This window comes from Schistocerca gregaria, chromosome 1, assembly GCF_023897955.1.
Source record: "Schistocerca gregaria isolate iqSchGreg1 chromosome 1, iqSchGreg1.2, whole genome shotgun sequence".
NCBI lineage: Eukaryota > Metazoa > Arthropoda > Insecta > Orthoptera > Acrididae > Schistocerca > Schistocerca gregaria.
In genome coordinates, this window is record NC_064920.1 from 544939295 (window position 1) to 544960350 (window position 21056).

The 21056-nt window shown below is 37.7% G+C and overlaps 2 protein-coding genes across 2 annotated transcripts in view; one reads left to right on the top strand and one right to left on the bottom strand.

Moving 5' to 3' along the window:
* LOC126355877 (uncharacterized) overlaps window positions 1-13652 on the top strand; it is a 50543-nt gene extending 36891 nt beyond the window's left edge. Inside the window, exons 2-4 of the mRNA XM_050006380.1 lie at window positions 2064-2359; window positions 5169-7150; window positions 12496-13652. Coding sequence (XP_049862337.1) covers window positions 2064-2359; window positions 5169-7150; window positions 12496-12924 — 2707 coding nt within the window. The 3' untranslated portion in view covers window positions 12925-13652. The remainder of the gene's footprint in view (window positions 1-2063; window positions 2360-5168; window positions 7151-12495) is intronic.
* LOC126355867 (CAD protein) overlaps window positions 1-21056 on the bottom strand; it is a 526936-nt gene that overhangs the window by 324482 nt on the left and 181398 nt on the right. Inside the window, exons 16-19 of the mRNA XM_050006369.1 lie at window positions 18886-19104; window positions 18605-18803; window positions 14400-14551; window positions 13474-13578 (exon numbers count right to left, since the gene is read on the bottom strand). Of these exons, the coding sequence (XP_049862326.1) occupies window positions 13474-13578; window positions 14400-14551; window positions 18605-18803; window positions 18886-19104 (675 nt within the window). The remainder of the gene's footprint in view (window positions 1-13473; window positions 13579-14399; window positions 14552-18604; window positions 18804-18885; window positions 19105-21056) is intronic.

Below are 21056 nucleotides of genomic sequence, written 5' to 3' on the forward strand. Positions count from 1 at the left end.
AAAAATTCTATGTTAGCAGTATTACACACTGAATTTACCAAAGGGAGGTAAACCATGGTTATGTGGCTTGGCCCCTCTACAAATTTACCGAAAGTGAGACTTACGCAGGTGGTACCAAGAAGGCCTACTACTATATGCCAGGCATCACACCATTGCAAAAGGCATCCACAGCAAGAGCACAGATCACACATCATACGTCTTTTAGGCCGACCTTCAGTTCCTATTTCACCATCATGGGATTTAATTTAAATTGACAATGCAGACAATTTGTATATGTGTCTTTTGAGCAACCTTTGGCAATGCAATTAGTGAATCACAAGAAATATCTGGGAAACTATACAAATTCACTAGTATCTGTAAAAGCAGTGTACATTAGTCAAGAAAGGGAAGCTTTTCTTCTTTTGGGTGACAGAGGCATAACAATATAATGCAGCTACTGACTTAATTACAGTTTATATGCACCATTTAATGGGACATTTCTGTCATTGGTTGATGTAGAAGTCTCACCCCTCTCCCCAAGTTACACAGAAACAAATTGACATATTATTTTTTTCATCAATTTCAAAGTCACATGCATGACAGCCAACTGATGACATGTAATATGATCTGCTGGAAACATTAACATACTCATCCATTGCTTTGCCTAAACGATTTATGCATGGAGCTTCCTGTTTCCATATGGGTAACATCAGGAAACCAATTCCATCTCTCACACCATCATTTAGAAACTATAAGGATGTCTGGGTGATGGAACAAGAGCACAGTTCCAGTGTTTCAGCACTTGAGATGGCCAAACGCTTTAAATGAACCAACCTTCTGAGCCTAATTATTCTCGCCATCCTCTCTCACAATTTACCTAGAATCTGACAACTACATTATAACAGCCCAATTCTGTTCGTTGCCACATAACAGAAGCAGTCTTGCTCTGACTGAGCTCAGAGACGTGTAGCTTTAGTTGGGTCTTCACCATGTGAATAGTTAACTGTCAGTTTACTGGACTCCTCTTAACATTTTTGAATTCTTCATCATTACTGTCATTCAGACTGTCACCTTGCTATTCATAAAAATCTTTATATTTTGACATATAAATAGGCCTACCCTTGTGCAAAAACTCTATCACTTCACAAATTTTCCAACATTTCTGTATGGAGTGCATAGAGTAGTCACTTGTTTATTCACAGTGATTCACCTCTATCGTTACATATAAATATGCTTTATTTGTATTAAGTTCAAGTGTGTGTGTGTGTGTGTGTGTGTGTGTGTGTGTGTGTGTGTGTGTGTGCACACTGGATGTATTCATTTAAGACTGCCTGATCATTGGAGAAGTATACATCATCAGTATATTATGCATATTCAAGGAAGACACTCTGCACAGTGGCTGGTCAGAGCTACAAAATCTAAGGAGTTCTAATGATATTAACTGATTTCTTGTCACTCTAAATTTTAGCAAGACAGTATTTAGTGCACATATGCTGTCAAAAGTTTCACACTACATTGAACACAGTGCCATCTGCTGCTTAACATTTGTAGCCACCAGAACCTAATCAAATCTGTCAGTGTCATTCAATATAGATCTATTTAGGTCCTCCATCAGCCACTTCAAGGGAATTTTATTAGAGGTTACATGCTTTACGACATACTGAATACATATAGGAATAAATTTCCAGCTAAGACTATCATCGTATGTTTTTACTTCTCTTAATGACAGATTGCTTCCATAGTACAAAACTACTTTGCACATCTCACCAGGGTAGACTGATGCAGTGAATGTGGGCACATCTGTATTTTATACTGTGTTCATCAAACATTAGTACTGAAGCAGTTTCAATCACCCATAAGCAATAAATAAGACAGTAATTTTAGTGCTTGATACTAAGTAACTGCAAGACAGGCACATGCATAATTTAGTAACAATTCCACATAATTATTCATGAAGTAAAAACTCTTTCATGTTGGTCCTTTTATTTCTTTAACTTCAGTAAGCTCAGATTCATTTTTGATCTACTTTTAAGAATGTGCTTATTTATGTATACATTACATTTATTTTTTCTGTAATCTTACAGAGAAATAAAACAACTGCGGAATGCTCCACTGTCTGAAAGTGAAGCGCACTGTAATTCAGAGCTGTACCGGCATGAGCGTCACTGCGTATGGCCAGATGCATTGCAGGAGCATGTTGCCAAACGGGTAGCATTCAGACCAAAGCACGGGCCTAACAAGAATTGCACTGAAGCCCTCTGTTCACGGCGCATCATTGTTGTCCACAGCAACGTTACAGCAGTTGACGGATCAGACACCATTAATGGCTATAACAGACCCGGTACTTACAAGTTGGCAGTAGAATCTTCTAAGAGCCAAGGTACAATTTTTTATAGCAATTTAACTGCACTACTCTTAGTGATTACCTGGTAGTATATTCCATACCTATCCAAATATGACTTAGTTAACTCACTTCATCCCCATTAACTGACTAACACACAAGTAGAATTTTGTTATATACATAAAGCACACACAGATTCTTCACCAAAAATTGATACCATGATCATAGATTGTACACACAGATTAAGTCGATCGCACTGACCAAACCCTCTTCATGGAATGTGGTTCGATCCTGGACGCCTAACAGTAGCCAGATGATTAACATAAGTTCATACAACAGGGTCACTTACAGTATCCACATGCGGTCTACATCAATTCTGATGGTTTTGTGAGCGAAGACTTGTATAGTTTTTATGAAGATATTCATACTAAATGAAATGAATGGCTGAAAAAAAAACTGCTCTTTACCATTACATACACCAACCATATACCATGTAATGCATGTTCCAGACAGGGACAATGAGAAGACTGTAACAGTGTTAGCTTTCAGCCAAAGCCTTCTTCTGAAAAGAAAAGAAAGCACACACACACACACACACACACACACACACACACACACACACACACACACACACACACAAACAAACAAGGAAACAAGGAAATGGGGGAGACGAATGCTGTCTAGTGGAGTCTGCAGGGACTACATAGTGGCTGGACAAGGCTGCCAGGCGCGTGTCAGGAGGCTGTAGGGCGGGGGGAGGGAAGGGGAGGGAGAGCAGGAAGAGGAAATAACTGGTGGGTGAGGGTGAAGGTGAGGGATGGGAATTGCGGGAGGTGAAATGACAGAACGGAGTGGGTACTGTTGAGAGGTGGAGGGTGTGAGGATAATAGGTTAACATAGGTTGAAGCCAGCAAAATAACTCCCATCTCCACAGCTCAGCTGCTTGTTGTGCCACATGGTGGTTCAGTTTGCACACAGTTTGGTCATGCCCATGCACCTTAGTGGACAACTGGTCAATAGTCATGCCAATATAAAAGGTTGTGCAACAATTGCAGCAGAGCTGGTATATGACATGGATGCTTCCACAGTTGGCCCAACCTGGGTTGGGTTAGGATAAGCCTGTGACAGGACTGGAATAGGAAGTGCTGGATTGATAAATTTGGCAGGTCTTGCATCTGGGTCTTCCACAGGGATATGATCCCTGTGGCAAGGGGTTGGGATCAGGAGCAGCATAGGGATGGACTAGAATGTTGTGGATTTTCAGTGGGTGATGACTTTAGGATGAATAGGAGGAATCTTGGGTAGAATGTCTCTTACTTCACTGAATGATATAGGTAAACAAAGCCCTGCAAAAGATGTGGCTCTGTTGTCCCAGTCAGGGTGGTATTGGTCGTTGCTGGTTCCTGCGGATGGTGGGAGGATTGGAGTGTATGGGGATATGACATGAGAAATCTTTCGAGGACTAAATTTGGGAGATACTGCCGGTCTGTGAAGGCAATAGTCAGAACTTTAGCATTCTGGTCAAGAGAGTTTATGTCACTGGAGATACGCCTGCCTCTTCCCCACCTCACTCCTGATTGTTGCTTTCATTCAATGCAACAGTTGCTTCCTGGCCAGAGCAGCCAGAGATGGCAGTTTTGTGCATGATTTATGCTTGCTCGTGTGAATGTTATTGTATTCCCTTACCCTTTCCCTTTTCTTTTCTACAGAAGGCTTTGTCTGAAATCTCAGTGTGTAATAGTCTTTTCATTATTTCTGACTGCAACTCAACTTTTCATCTTTTCGATGAGCAGCAATCGATCCTTTTACTAATGCTGTTAACATTCCAACCTGGACTTTCCACCGATTAACTAATCCTATCTTTTGGAACTATTAGAGTCGAGAGGTATAGGTTAGTGGTAGTCAGAAAGGAGTGATAGATTATACAGATCCCAGAAAATCATGGAACTGTGCATGTGCAGTGTGGAGCGGCACTAGAAAATAATCAGTAGCTCAAAAGCTGTTCAACGTGAAGTTTCAGGACAGGACACAGAGACACACAGAAAGGCTAAGGGGAAATGGGTTGAAATGGGTGTAGAAAAGGAAGGGAGGAAGGGATGATCTGGAATGTGGAGGAGGTGGAGGAGGAGAATAAATGGGAAGATAGAAAATTGCAAAAGAAGGTTGTTTCCAGAAGATAGGCCTGCGTCTGGCAATTTTTGTCGTCTTCTTATTTTCAATAATGAAAGTAAGAGGGGACCTCAGAAGACCTATGTAACAAGATATCTGAGTGGAAATGACAGCAGATGACAGTACAGCAAGTACAAAATAACAGACTACAAGAAGCTGGCTTGAAGAATTTTTTCTTCAAGTCTGCCTGCCTATTTTTTGTATTTCAATGAAGCTAGGTTAACAGTTTGGTTGATTTTGCTAAAAGAAGCTGTACAATGTTAGAGCAGCTTATTTTATTATTTGTTAGAAGTCAAATAATCCTGTCAGTTTCTGAACACATTGGTTATATAATCATCCATAATTACACGGGAAAACATTGTTGAGGCTAACTTGCTGATAGTTCACATTAGTATTGGATTAGTAACATGGATAAGCTTCATCCTTCCCTTTTGTCACTCACTTTACTCATTTTCCTGTTCCAATTTATTTTTCAATTTCACTGGCTATAAATCTTCTACAAGAAATATATTTATGTTTCTGCACTTGGTGCTCACCTTTTATCTGAAATTATGTACATTTGCTTAGATTCAAATGAAAATTATGGATGTAGAAGCATTAAAAATGTCGATCAATAAATGTAATTATATTGTCTTATAATCAGCAATATCTCTCAATATTATCAAACTTTCTATTGCAGGTTATGTAAGATTACGGAGCATCAACACGCCTAACAAGCAACGCCGTATGTCATATGATGTCATTGACAGTGGGAAGTCCGAGGAGCCAATATACGCAGAACACGATGATGGCTTAATAACTGAAAGAAATGATACAAGACAAACAGATATTGAGAACCACCCTCCTCCTCTTCCTCCTTTTCCACAGTCTCTACCTCTAGAAGTTGAAGATGAAACACTAAGAGAGACCAGTGCAAGTCATGATCAGTCAGCAGCTCTCACACCTGGTGAGCAAGTACTACAAGATTTGGAAAAACGGATTGAAGGTTTTCCAAATGCATCAGTGGATACAAAACCAGAATTTTCTCATGTCCTACCACTACTTGAAGTTACAGAGACCACTAAATTGAGATACCAACATGTTCTTGGTCCTCAGAATCCTGAACACGCCTCTTCAGAAGTCGAGAACAGAACATCAACACGTAGACCCAGCGGCACAGGGCGACCACTGCAGTACCGCCTACTACCCAGCATAAACATGAAACCTGCAAAATCACTTTCTGATTTAGACCAAATAGGACAGAAACCAAATCGAACCAGACTGAGCCCACCCAGCAGTGAAAGCTCTGGTTATAAATCAATATCTCCACATCGTAGCAATCCAAGCAGCAGAGGAAGTGAATCAGATTACGGATACAGCACCATAACAGAACTGAAAACACCAAGGCCCGTTAATACACGTCGTTTAGGGCACATGCCAGAACAGACTTGTGGTATTCCAAGTGAATGTTTCATCAGAGTTGAAGTGCGAACAATTCAGACTGGGACTTACGATGACAGTGACTCTGAAAGTGATGGAATATACAGCAAGTCACATAATCCTCAACAACGAAGCAGGAAACTCTATGATGAGTTTTATTATTTGAATTCAACAATGTACATGGCAAGTTTTGCAGATATATTTGTTGAAAGAATATCAGAAACACTAGGATTCACAGCAGAGAATGTGGAACTAGCAGAAATGCAAGGTGATAAAATTTACTGTGATACAGTTAAAAGCATAACAGAGAAAATAAAAATGAAGGTCCGAATGGACATTACACCTTCCATACACTGCAAATCATGGCCAGTGCAGGCTCTTGAGTGGCACCTGCGTAACCGAGTCTGTATACTTGACAGGAGCCAAAACTTGAAGTACACATGGCCAACTAGTGAAATGATAACAAATATTATGCGAATGGGTTACCATATTTTGCCTATAGGTTACACACCAACTCATGGTTCTAACAAAGAGAGTCACATAGAGTGGCAGATTGCCTTTCCAGAAGCTGAAAACTACTTAGAACAGTATCTTTCACATCCACAAATCTTTTGTTATTTGTTTACTTTAGCACTGCAAAAGAATTTTCTTGACCCACTAGTTAAGTCTGAACTAAAATTACTGCCTTCACACATTCGGTCAGTACTCTTCTGGGAATGTGAGAAAAATTACGCTATCTGGAAGGAAGACAGGCTTGGAGAATCACTTCTACGACTACTAAGAGCAGTTTATGACTGCCTCAAAAGGCGGCGACTTCCAGATTATTTTCTCAAGAGTCATAATAAATTTGAAAGCATACCAGGTAGAAATTTGTCAAAAATTCAGGAGAAATTGCATTCCATCATGGAAAATCCTGTTAAATATGCACTCATTGCTGCTCGTAACTTATACTACATTTCTAAAGACCAGGATACATTCTACCCAAAATTTGATTTTGAAAAGCTGGACAAAATAATTTCAGCAGAAAATTATGCAAAACTTCTTAATCCTTTACTTGCCCAACCACCTAAACCACAAAAAATAGTGCCAGAGGAAGATACCTCAGAAGAAGAGGAAGAGGATGAAGGGTATGACCTTGACCGTCAATGGCATAAAGATGCCCATAGGGACATTGAAGCTAAGAAGGCTGCACGAAAAATAACGAAAGCACCAAAAACTGTCGCAGAAACAATCAATGTTTCGGTAAGTTGATAAATACCAAACCAAGCAGTGACAACAATTCACAGGTCATGCACATGCATAATCACATTATGTATTCTTTTGACTGTGTGTAATCATGTTACTTGTCCATCCATGTTATTTATTTACTCGACAAAACTGGTTTTGCTTTGGCTGACTGAGCTGAGGATACAAATTAATATGTCAACCCCAGAGGAACTCAAGACATTATCTTGGGGCATTTCAGATAATGAAGAGTTGTGTAAGTTTATTAAGATACTTAATAATTCGAAATGTTTAACAGCTCTGAAACTTTCTGGCAGATTAAAACTGATTACCAGTATGAGGGAATGTTGTTGACACAATGACAATACGAGGAATCAGTTAGACCATTCTGACAAGTTTCAGTTTGCCGCATAGCTCCTTGCAGCATAATCATGACAAAGGGAAGGATCCATTATGGCTTGAAATTCTAATGTCCAAGTTGTGATGTCTGCCTGCATTCATTCATTTCACTCTTTCTTGTGCAAGCAACTACTTTGCTAATTTATAAGTTAACACTGGCAATGCTGACTTTGATGCCATGTTGGTGCTAGCATTCACAACCACCATTAGAAAAATGGAGATAAATACTAGCCATTTCAAAATCAATGTTGGGGTTTCAAGACTTTTAGCATTTATTACATTCATCTTACAATTAAGAATACATCAAATGAAAAAGCAACTCTAATGCTGTTGTCAGGACACCTGTCCACTTGCACTGTTTTCTGTGTGACCAGTGAACAGAAATCTGTGCGTTTACAGTTTGCAAGGACTGAATCTGTAGTTACAGTGCAATGTGTCTTCCATACTAAGTTCCATTGTAATTCTCCAAGTGATAACATCCATAGACGGTATCATGTGTTTGAAGACACTGGCTGTCTTTGCAAAGGGAAGAATATGGGACGACCAAGAGTGAGTGAAGAATGTCTTTAATGAGTGAGAAAGTCTTTCACACATAGCCCCCAACAAACTGGTTTGGAAGGCTAGCCACGAATTAGCAATTCCAATGACTAAAGAAGAAATTTACAACTACGTACTTGTTGCCTGCAGTTGCTGCGAACTCTAAATCCTAAAGACTATGGTTTATGTGCCAACTTTGCAAACAATATGCTGATGCACCGTGTCATCTTCAGTGATGAATTGAACATTTTTGTGTGTCATATCATGGTGGAAAGTTTGTGGGCCTTTCTTTTTCTGTGAATCAACTGTAACTGGTGTTCCGTATCTTAATGCACTAGAATCACGGCCTTTTCCTAAATTGGAATACTGAATTGCAAAACATTATTTGGCAACAAGATGGTGTACTGCCTTGCCGCCACAACTCAGTAAACGTCTGGTTAAATAATGTTGTACCCAACCACTGGATTGGCCCCAAGATGCTAAATGATGGAGCTCACTCTGCATGACCTCCACATGTGATTTTTACCTTTGGGGGTTCATAAAGGATCTTGTGTATGTGCCTCCACTACCAACTGTTCTACCAGGTTTGAAGAAAAGGACTGAAGCAGTTGTTGCAACAATTACTCCAGGCACATTGGTCAGGGTTTTGGGAGAAGTCCCCAACTGACTTGGCTGCCATGTGCTGAATGGTACTCAAACTGAACACTTAAGAAAAACTGTTTGAGTTGCTCTTTCATTTGAGTTATTATTCATAATTGTAAATTGAATGCAATAAACGCTACATAGTCCTAAAACCCCAATGTCCAAATTGGAGCACCCATACTTACATCATTTCCCAGTCTTCCCTGATGAAATGCTCAGCAATTGGTCTCCTCTTTTTTCATCCACTTCAAACAGACCAAGATCCAGTATTTTATACATTACTTCAACTCATCCTTTATCAAATCTGTAGTATAGCAATCATCTTTTGCTAACTTAACTGTATTTGTACATCACACTTGTCTTGCATTTCCAAGTATAAAATGTGGTGTCCACCATGGAATGGACATTTCCCCTTTCTTTAATGTTAGATTTACCAGATATTTCAACCAGTTGTGTAGCAGAATGGATACATTAACAGAAAGTGGCTTCTGAAGCATAATCCGCTGACCATTAGTAAAATGCTTAATGCAGGAACAACAGAAACTCACTCCATAGTTTTAAAACACTGGATAAAGATATATTGATGCATGGCTTAATTACAAGTATGTTGAAAGCTACTCTCACAAAGCTATCAAAGTAGAAAATGGATTTAATTGGCAGCTAAATAAATTGATAAACAGAGAGAGAGATTTTTAGGACTTCACATTAAATTTAATGTGCATCTTGCACATTCAAGTGCATCAATGTGTAAGTAACTTTTGCACATTTTTTGCTTACCTTTCTCAAATCTACATAAAGCAATTTAATTTTTAATTACTTTGTATTTACCCCTTCACAACCACAATCATGATAGCTTTGGATTAAATGTTCTCTACCAAGACACCAAGATATGTCATTTAAAGTTCCATATAACACAGGCCAACAAAAAATTGCTTTTGAAAAACTTTTTTACTTTGATAGCTGATCTTGATGGATTTTTACAAGCTGAATCCAAATCTAACCTTAATTTTTTTATACCACCCATAGTTTTTGAGCAATATGCTTTTTATTATATAGTATAAAAATACTATGCTATACAGTAAATGGGGAAATTAATGAAATGCTTTGTTACAATATAAGAATGATTTGTATTTTCAGTGAGCTACTTAAAACAATGATATGTGGGAATAGAGGTTTCACTTGTCAGCTGGAATTGGTTTGTATTTTCTCTCTCTTTTTTTCTTTGAAGCTTCTGGTGTAGCTTTTTCTACAATGAGTCACTTGCTGAACTTCTCGGTGAAGTGACAAACAGTAGTCCATCATGTTGGTGTTCCAACAGCCTTGGTAGCCTTTTTCCATCACTTTAATGTCCTGATGAAAATGCTCTCCTTGCTCCTCGCTAACATCTCCTATATTGCCTGCGAATTAATCAGGGTGACTGTTCAGAAAGTGAACTTTCAGGCTCATTAAACATCCTGAAGTTTTAAACTTCTTTAACATTTTGGCTGCAAGAGAAACATATTCTGGGTCTCTTTCATGCCCTAAGAACTTTGTAACAACTTGCTTGAATGATACCCATGCGTCTTTCTCATTTAAGGTCATTGTTGTCATTAACATCAAACATCAATTTTCTAATTTCAGGTCTGACTAATACGCCTTCTTTTAATTTAGCTTCTGAAAGGTGTGGAACTTTTGGCAGAGATACTTAAAACATGGTCCCTCTTTAGGCAAACCCATTACAAAGTGTTTCATTAGGCCTAACTTTAAATGGAGAGGTGATAGGAGTACGTTTTTTAGATCTACAAGGTTTTTGCATAGAATAATCTTCCCACCAGGTTTTAAAGATTCCCTCACAGGCAAGTTCTTTCTGCACCAGTGGTGATCCCTAGCCCTACTGTCCCATTCACACAAAAAATATGGAAATTTGGTAATGCCACCTTACTGACAAGGAGCATGCATGTTACTTTTAGATCACCACATATCGTCCAATCATGAGCAGAATACCCTATTTTATTTAGCACAATTTCTAGGTTTTAATAGCTTTATTTCATATGTACAGAATGTTTAACAGGTATAGATGCATACATTTTACCATCCTTTGAACTAGTTTTGGATGAATCAATAAACAGCCTCCAGTCTTCCTTTTTGTATTTAATACGAAACTCATTCATGAGATTGGGAATGTCTGAGCAGTACACTAAATCTTGTTGAGAAACTTGGAAAATTGCTGCTCTCTCTCTCTCTCTCTCTCTCTCTCTCTCTCTCTCTCTCTCTCTCTCTCTCTCTCTGCATGTCTATGCTGGTTCCAACTGCCAATAAGTTCCTTTCCTTCAATCTACAGCCAAGCAGTTCAGCTTTTTCTTTCATTAAGCCCAGATCCCTAACCAAATCGTTACGCTTTGTCAGACTTTCTGTATTACAATGGAATTCATCATCATCTGGTTCATTTAAATCCCATTGCACATCACAAAATACTTTCGTTGGAATAGAATTTAAATCATCTGGCGGTTCAGCAACTGGCAAATCTACACCATGCCCTACTGGTCGGATGGCAGACGGAAGGTTAGGGTAGATTATTACCTTCTTGTTTTCTGAATTATGACCAGTAATATCAACACTGCAAAAGCAGATACCATCAGAATTATATCTTGGCTCCTGCCATATCATAGGAACAACAGATCTAAAGGCTTTTTTCTCCTTTTTGGACCAATTTCTTAGATCTTGAACACACACATAACATACATTATGCGGCGCCCAAGATATATCTTGATCACGAAGTTTAGATCAAAAGTATAGCCTTTTTCACAAAGTCTGTAATGTTTCTTTGGCATTTTTTAATCACAAATTTACCACAAAAGCAGAGTTTTTACAACCACAATTAGACATCATACTGAGCACATGTACAGGAAACAGCAAAGTGATGTTTGGTTGACAGTGAACAAAACACCATCTGTTAACACAAAAATAGATGGTTCAAATGGCTCTAAGCACTATGGGACTTAACATCCGAGGTCATCAGTCTCCTAGACTTAGAACTGCTTAAACCTAACTAACCTAAGGACAGCACACACATCCATGCCCGAGGCAGGATTTGAACCTGCGACCGTAGCAGCAGCGCAGTTCCGGACTGAAGCACCTAGAATCTCTCAGCCACAGTGGCCGACACAAACATAGAATCAACCTTTTTTGCTAGCAAATGTTTTTCAGCAGTGCTACATTCATTACATTGCCTTTTTAAATTATTTTAACTATATAAAATCCGTTAAATTCTTTTAAAAATCACTTAATATAAGAAATTTAACTGTAAAATGTGAAGAAGTGGTGGGTGATACAGTTTTTTTAAGTATCATATTTGGATTTTCCACTCTAAAAAACCACAAGAATAAGGTATTTTCAGCAAAAAAGTTTTTCCATTGTTGGCCTGTGTAATTAATTTGCTCTTTACACAGCAGCAGCTTGTGTCAGATTTTGAGAAAATAGCACTCGCATTTAAATCTTACTCTGTGTATAACGTCTAGGTGACTGTGACATGTTTTCAGCAGCTGTCACTGTATATATCATACTGATTAGTAAATTATTAGTTTTTTTTAACTGAGATAATTTATAATATCAGAATTTCTAATTATATGGAAGTGCTCATATTCACTGCTTTGATGTCTTCTGCAACTATCTCCCAATAACCTGTAATAATCACTCACAAAGATACTTCACAAATTTTAATGCTATTTCAGATGCTCATTTCATAATATGAAGGACCTATGTAACCTCAACCTAAAACTAATTTTTATTCATTTATTTTTTTGCAGATACATCCTCAAAAGAATGATCCAATGAGGAGTAAATTAGTACTGGAGTTATTCATCCCTCATTTTATTGAGATGGCCAACTACAGCAACAAATACAGATCACATCAGCAGGCTATATTTTACCTCAAACATGCTGAACGGCTTACAAGACTGCTTACAGAACAACCAGCAGCTAACAAGACAGATATTGAAATGCTTATGACACAGATCAAGTCAGCACAACAGGCCACGAGAGCTAGTGAGAGATACAGTCTGAAGCTACTGTGGCCTACCACTAAACCACCTAATGAAAGTAGCACTGACAAGTCACCAACATTCGCAAGAAGACGGTCAACACAGGAGATAACAATTGTAGATGTGCATCAAAGACCAAAGCGTGTTGTATCAATTGAACTACCAAACGATGTTTCTGAATCCATTGATCTGTAGAAATCTGAACTATTGGCAATTTTTTCTTGACATTTGTGTTAAGATGTTTTACAGTTGTTATATTTTTAAAAAATTCCCCTCTGTCCTGTTAGTGGCATTGCCTATGCAATAAATAATCTGTGATAATTTTGTAATATTATAGGCAAGCAATCGAACAGAGGAAAATGACAGTATGAAAATCTCCAAATGTTTGTGCTTTATGACACACTCACTTGTTCATAAAAAATTATACCTTCTTCAATTCTAATAACATTAACTTCGAAATTTATTTTGTTTACAGAATTCATTACTTCTTAATAGGATAGTAGCTCGCATATATATGCTAGAGTCCAAGAAAAGTGTTTTTATAGGCTTAGAATGTAGTCACTGTATTTCATTTATAATTTATATTAACCTTTAATTGTGTACTGTTATTTCAGAGAGAACTGTGGACTTTTGCCAAGAACTCAAATACAGTGACAAAAGTAATTAGTAGGACTTAGTATCATAAGAATCTCATTAAATCATTACTCTGTATATATTTTTTTAAATATGATCATTTGTACTTACATCTACACCATGTTCCATGTAGAAGTCCGCTGTTCCCATACTAGCATAGAGTTTGTAACCCATATTCTGGAGAGCCTGGACACTTGGTAATAGCTCCATTTTGTGCTGAAAATAAATATAGACTATTGTTTCTCTATTGTAAATACTCAAAAATAAACAGATTAGTTCATTTACACTTAGTTTTGTGTTTGTTACCATAGTTCCTTCAAACTCAATGAAGTGCAGCTATTATTCACAGAATTCTCTCTGCTTTACTCAGTTCATATAACATTTGAAAACATTCTTGCAAACACTTTTACATGTAACAGTTCAGATAACTGGAAATGAAGGTAGGGGCAGGGAGCGGAGGAGGCACAACCTTTGACAAACTATTCAACATTTTAATAAGAAATGGAGTTTTATCGTGAGTTCTTAGGGCTAGGAATGAAGGAAAATAGTCAAGGAACATAAAAAGTCTGGAGGATGAATGTGGATCCGGTTTAACTGAAGGAACTAAGGATACCCTCCTTTACAATACTGTTTGAACCGGATCATTTTCACTTTGTGTATATTTCCTGCACCATGGACCCTTAGCAAATTTTGTTACTGGGACAGGCAATAATTTGCTCTTGACTGATTGTCCTCTGAGGTAAGTATTAGCATGTAACAGTCTAGCAGCAGACAGGAACATATTGATACTGCTTACTACAGCTCAACTATGAAACTTGCCAACAGTTCACAAGGACAAATTGCAGTTTAAGTAGCACACAAGTCTTAATTGCATTGTTAGTGATTGATGATGAATGCAGTGCAAATTTCATTTGTGAGGCAACAAGAGTGTATTTCACAATTTCATTTATACAATCCTGACTTCTGTTGCCAATTTCTGTTTTGTGAAATCAGAGTCAAGAACCTGGAACTTGGCACTTTTGTTTGACAAATAATACCTTGAAGCTGCCCACAGAAAGAAGTATTGCATTCTTAGGGATTTGGAACCCTGTGCTCAGCATGGCTTTCAAGTATGCCTCATATCTGTTTTCACCAAAGCAAGCCACTTCCCCGGTTGAAGCCATCTCAACACCCAACATAACATCTGCACCTGAAATACAACACGTTCTGTCAAGACACCTGACATCTGCACACACTTAAATATTTAAATTCAAGTTAAAAATTCATACACACAGGTTACTAAGAATAAGTTTGATACATGTAATGCTCAGTTAACACGATTCTGGACTAATATTAATTTACAGTTTCTAATCGGCATTCTGAATGAAAGATTGTACAAAATATGAAACTTCCTGGCAGATTAAAACTGTGTGCTGGACCGAACGCAGGAGAGCTCCTGTAAAGTTTGGAAGGTAGGAGACGAGGTACTGGCAGAAGTAAAGCTGTGAGGATGGGGCGTGAGTCATGCTTGGGTAGCTCAGTTGGTTAGAGCACTTGCCCACGAAAGGCAAAGGTCCCGAGTTCGAGTCTCGGTCCAGCACACAGTTTTAATCTGCCAGGAAGTTTCATATCAGTTCACACTCCACTGCAGAGTGAAAATCTCGTTTTGTACAAAATATGCCTTTTCCAGTGTGGTCAATTAACCAAATTATAAATCTCTCAGTGGTATTTTGTACAAACTACAATCACCCACACTGAAAATAGTTATTGGTATTCCTGTCACTGCATGCATATGAAGAAGCTATGGAACTATTGTATGTCATTGACAGCAGACAACTTTAACAGCTCCCTTAAGATCTTTTTCCCCAATGATATGATACTGTGCCAGTAATATGTTGTTTGTGTGCAAAATAGTAACAGCATAATTTAATCATAATTTGTACTTGGTTTGAGAATGATGAAAGGAGGCTGTATATGTGAAACAGACCTGGAGGCAACAGAAGGTTTCAAATTCATTATATACTGGTAAGAGAGAGATTCCAGAATCAGAATTTAAATTGTAAGACATTGCCAGGGGCAGATGAGGACTCTGACCACACTTTATTGGTTATGAACCATAGATTAAAACTGAACGAATTGCAAAAAGGTATGAAATTAAGGAGATGGGATCCACATAAGTTAAAAGAACCAAAGGTTATTGAGAGATTCAGAGGGAGCATGAGTCAATATCTGACTAGAACAGGGGAAAATAATATAGAAGAAGAAGATTGGGTAGCTTTGGGAAATGACAGTGAAGGCAGCAGGGGATCAAATAGATAAATGAAGCAGGTGAAGGAATACAGACATCTAAAAAATGAGACTGACAGGAAGAGCAAAATAGCTAAGCATGAATTGCACAAATTTAAGGATTCAGAAGCAGATAGCATTAGGGGAAACATATCACCTATGGGAAAATTAGAGGGGTCTTTGGAGAACAGAAGCATCTGCACGAATATCAATAGGTCAGATGGAAAACCAGTCCTAAGCAACAAGAGAAAGCTGAATGGTGGAAGGAGTATATAGAGGGTCTACACAAGAGAGATGAACTGGAAGGCAATATTTTACAGAAATGGAAGAGGACTTGATTGAAAATGAGATGGGTGATATGATACTGCAAGAAGAATTTGACAGAGCACTGAAAGACCTGAGGTGAAACAAGGCCCTGGGAGTTGTTGACATTCCGACAGAGCCAGCCACAACGAAACTTTTCTGTTTGGTGTGAAAGACGTATGAGATGGGCAGATAACCTTGGACTTCAAAAAGCATATAATAATTTTAGTTCCAAAGAAATCAGTTGCTGACTTGTGTGAAAATTACTGAACTATCAGTTTAATAAGTCATGGCTGCAAAATACTAACACAAATTCTTTACAGACGAATGGAAAAACTGGTAGAAGCCTAGCTCGGGGAAGATCAGTTTGGGTTCCGTAAAAATGTTGGAATATGTGAGGCAACATTGACCCTACAACTTCTCAGACTATAGTTTAAAGAAAGGCAGACTTACATTTATAGCATTTGTAAACTTAGAGAAAACTTTTGACAGTGCTGACTGGAACACACACACTGAAATTATGAAGGTAGCAGAGGTAAAATACTGGGAGTGAAAGGCTATTTAGAACTTTTACAGAAACCAGATGACAGTTATAGGAGTTGAGGGTCATGAAAAGGAAGCAGTGGTTAAGAAGGGAGTGAGACAGTGTTGCAGCCTATCTGCACTGTTATTCCATCTGTCACTGAGCATGGAATAAAGGAAACCGAAGAAACATTTACAGTAGGAATTAAAGTTCGGGGGGGGGGATAAAAACTTTGAGGTCCGTCAATGTCATTGTAATTTTGTCAGAGACAGCAAAGAACTAGGAAGAGCAGTTTAACAGAATGGAAGTGTCTTGAAAGCAGGATGTAAAATGAACAACAACAACAACAGCAGCAGCAAAACGAGGATAATGGGATGTAGTCAAATCAGGTGATGGAAGAATTAGATCAGGAAATGAGAAACACAAAAGTAGAGAGGATATAAAATATAGATTGGCAATGACAATAAAAGCATCTCCATTGAAGATAAATTTATTAACACTGAGTATAGATTTAAGTGTTAGGAAGTCTTTTCCGAAGCTATTTGTCAAGTTGTAGCCACATGTGGAAGTGAAACATGGACAACAAACAGTTCAGATGAGAAGACAATAGAAACTTTTGAAATGTGGTGTTACAGAAGAATGCTAACGATTAGATGGGTAGATCACTTAACCAATGAGGAGGTACTGAATAGAATTGGGGAGTCAAGGAATTTGTGGCACAACTTAACTCAAAGGAGACATCAAGCAATAGCCAATTTAGTATTGGTGGAGAAGTTTGGGGGGGGGGGGGGGGGGGGGGGGAGGGAGACTTAGAGGTGAACAAGAGATGAATACAGCAAGCAGATTCAGAAGGATGTAGGTTGCAGTAGTTATTCAGAGTTGAAGAAGCTTGCACAGTAACATGGAGAGCTGCATCAAACTAGTCTTTGGACAGATGACCACAACAATTGCAACATCTGCCTGAAGTTCATAGATCCATACAACATCTGCATAAAAGATTTAAGAGCAGTTAACAACAGTTGCCTTTCAAGTCTACATGCATATTTATTGGGACTCTAGAATCAACCTGATATTCATCTCTGTTAAAACATGTGTGGCATAAGTAGTCTTCGTAGTTTACAAATAATGTAATTTTTTGTGATACAAAGCCAGTTGTACATGATTTGACATTTATGTAGCAATTTATTGTAGTGAATAAACAGAGCAAAATAGTGTAACTAGAGCAAATATTTTTGAAATAAGTAGTTTTTCCCGCCATTGAACATGGTTTTGATTAGCTTTAACTTACGTGTCACTACACACATACAGTCTTTAGTTTCTTCACTTCTATCATCTTTAGAAGATTGAAGACAGATTTAAGTATGAGAGTTTAACAAACTGCATTAAGTGACACTAGTTATTCATTTAATTTTTGTTGTATGTAGGGCTGATACAAGTGCACTTTTTTTTCAAAGATACTGCAAGACACATCAGTTCAAAAATATTGTCATTAATAGTGGATATAAGAAAAACTGGGAATGATACAACAATACCCCCCAAAAATATTCTGATGAATGTAAAGCATTTTAAGAATTTTCTTGACAGCACTATCACAGCGATGAATTTACTAGAAGATGACTTTTAGACTTTCTATAACAACATTATTAGTTCATAACTAGTTTCAAATCATCAAAAGAACAAGATAGCATTTCTTAATCAACACAAATAGGAGATGCAAATTTAAAGACATTGCTATTTCAAAATGTATGGCATAGCTTTATATTGCATGATCACAAAATTGTTTGAGAATGGCCATTGAGGCTTAAACTAGTTGTAAACAAGTAACATTATTATAACAAAAGCGGATATTTCTACCTGCTTTTAAGAACATTGTAAAGTTTGATTCCGTTTTTTACATGACTGAATAAAGAAGATATTCTACTGAAATTGACATGATAGACACAGGAAGGGAAGAAACTGTGTAAAAAAATGTTTAAGACAAAAAATACAGGTTATGGAATGGCAGATTAATGACAGAGCTACTAATTAAATAAATTTGAAATGACGGGCCTGAGAAGCTTTGTTACTAAATCTTGAGCTTTAAACAGTTCCTAATCCATGGTTGCAACAAAAGTTCTACTTCTCTATTGTGTCTACATTAAAGTTTCCTACCTGCCAACCGGGAGAATGAAAATTGTGGCACTTTGACACCAACTTTGCCACATCCTCTTAACACATCAACAGGCTCTACTTGTTCTCCTATGATCACTCGAGTCGCCATGGCCACAAAATCGTAGTCCAATGTTTTAGATACAAATGGAAATGACCTTGAAACTCTAACATTGCATTCTATTACTTTCAGCTCATTGTCCTGAAATTAAACAAAGCAAGACTAAGCCATGAACAACAATCTGAATAGGACGAATGTAAGATCAAAATGATTAAAAGCATACCTTTGCTATGAGTTGCATGTTAAATGGTCCAGTAACCTCAAGAGAACCAGCAACCGAGCGTGCTATATTCATTATTTTAGACAGTGTCTGAGGATTTATATCTTGAGGTGGTGTAACAAGTGTTGCATCACCAGAATGGACACCAGCATTTTCCACATGTTCAGATACTGCAAGGCATAGGATGATACCATCATATGCAACACCATCAACATCAATCTCCTGTTAAATAATAAGAAAATTGTAATACACTTTGTCCCAGGATTTCATGCAGATACAAAATAACTACCTAAACCCAACCCTTCAAATACAGCCTCTAATTGCTTGAGTACCTATTAGCATTCTTCCAGTCACTGTGAAGATTCCACAAAAAATACAAGTGAGTAAAATAATGTACACACACTTCACTTTACAGTATAACTCTAAGAATGAGGGAATGATGATTAGGTGATTGTGCCATAGAAAATATTGGCTGATCCATTTGGCCGTAACGACACTAAATAGTTTGTATGTTGACAGTAAAATGATTGTGCAAATTTACTGATTTGTGCAGCATACTCATTTTGTGGTAATCTCATCTAAGCAGATAACCAGGTCTGGAAATAAGCTCTCAACAAGCTTAATAGTTGGTAGTACTGGTGATACAAACAATAGCCCTGACTTGTAGAAATGAGTTGAACACAGTGTTTGACCATTTCAAATACTTCTGACAGAAATAAACAACCTTTTGATTATGGGGACAATGTTACCCACAAAGGTCATTTTTAGGTGCTACTTACATCAATTAGACCTCTTTGTGCATTATCTGGGAGTGATTCTAGGCGAGAAACAACTGGATCACCACTAACATGTGGATGCCTATTTTATAGTAGTTAATGAACAGAATTAAGGGATGAGAATGGGATTTTCCTAGCTTGCATCACTTCTAGCTTTTCCCCCATTGTTATATGAAGACAGCTACAGAGAACTAGTTGGACTAGGAGCACTTTATGAAGAAAATTAAAATGGCATACATAGTCAGTTCAGTAGTAAACATGAGATAGAAATTGCCGAAGAACGAAGAGGAAGTACATATGCACTAATCTTAAAACACAACATACACCCTCATAATTACATATAAGACTAATGTTATTAATGAGGAATCGAGAAGAAATCTTGGGAACACATTTTTGCCCATATCACACTTACATGGGGGTTTCCTTGATGGAATGTTTCAGTGTGACAGACTTGTTGCATCATGTGTGTTCATTGTTGTACTGTTGTAACATCAAGACAACTCAGAAAATTTAAATTGGGTAGTTAGTTAAATGCTCATTAGTTTTACTATGGCTGGTCACTGTTCGCATCTAACCGAAAATTTAGCATTTTGTTCTGGTGAGGGTACACAGGCTCAATATGTTTTAAGAAAGAAAACAAATACAATCCAGTGGTGTACTCTGTGCCACATATTGTATCTGAGCTTACACGCACATATGAGAACGATGTGTGCCATTACATATGTACTGGCTATTTAGTCAAATATGATGTGAAACCTGAGGCATGTGAAAAGTGCTGGTGGTCGAAATTAACTAATAGCAGAGACAATAAATAGATACAGCCTGCTTGAGCCATGTTTTTGTTCTTAGAACAAAGTAATGCATCATCTGGGATTCCTATGTAAATAACACTCAGTAAATTATGTTTAAGAAGTTATAGTACATCAGAAGCGGAAAGGAATATATATGATGGATAGTATATTTCAATACAGATCCAAGCTGATAATGTTCTCAGTGTCAGAAATTAAAAAAAAAAAAAAAAAAAAAAAAAAAAAATTAAATTTGGCTGCTGTGTGAATTAAAAGAGAAAGAGCAAGATGAGGTGTGTAAGAAAAGTAATGAGATTGATTTTTTTATCTACCAAGGTATTTTTTTTTCAGACAACAATATTGTCTCCTTCAAAGTAGATCCCATCAGTAGCTACACACTGGCAGAGATGTCATCCCCAGTCGTGATAGCAGTGCTGCAAGGTGTCAAATGGTAGTGCCCTTGACTTGTCTGTCACATTGTTTTGAATGTTCTCCAGGCTTCCAAAATTATGTCCTTTTAAGACTTTTACAATTAAAGTATGAGACATAGTCAGAAGGACTCCGATCAGGTGAATAGAGACCCTTTTGAACAACAGGAATATCTTTCGAT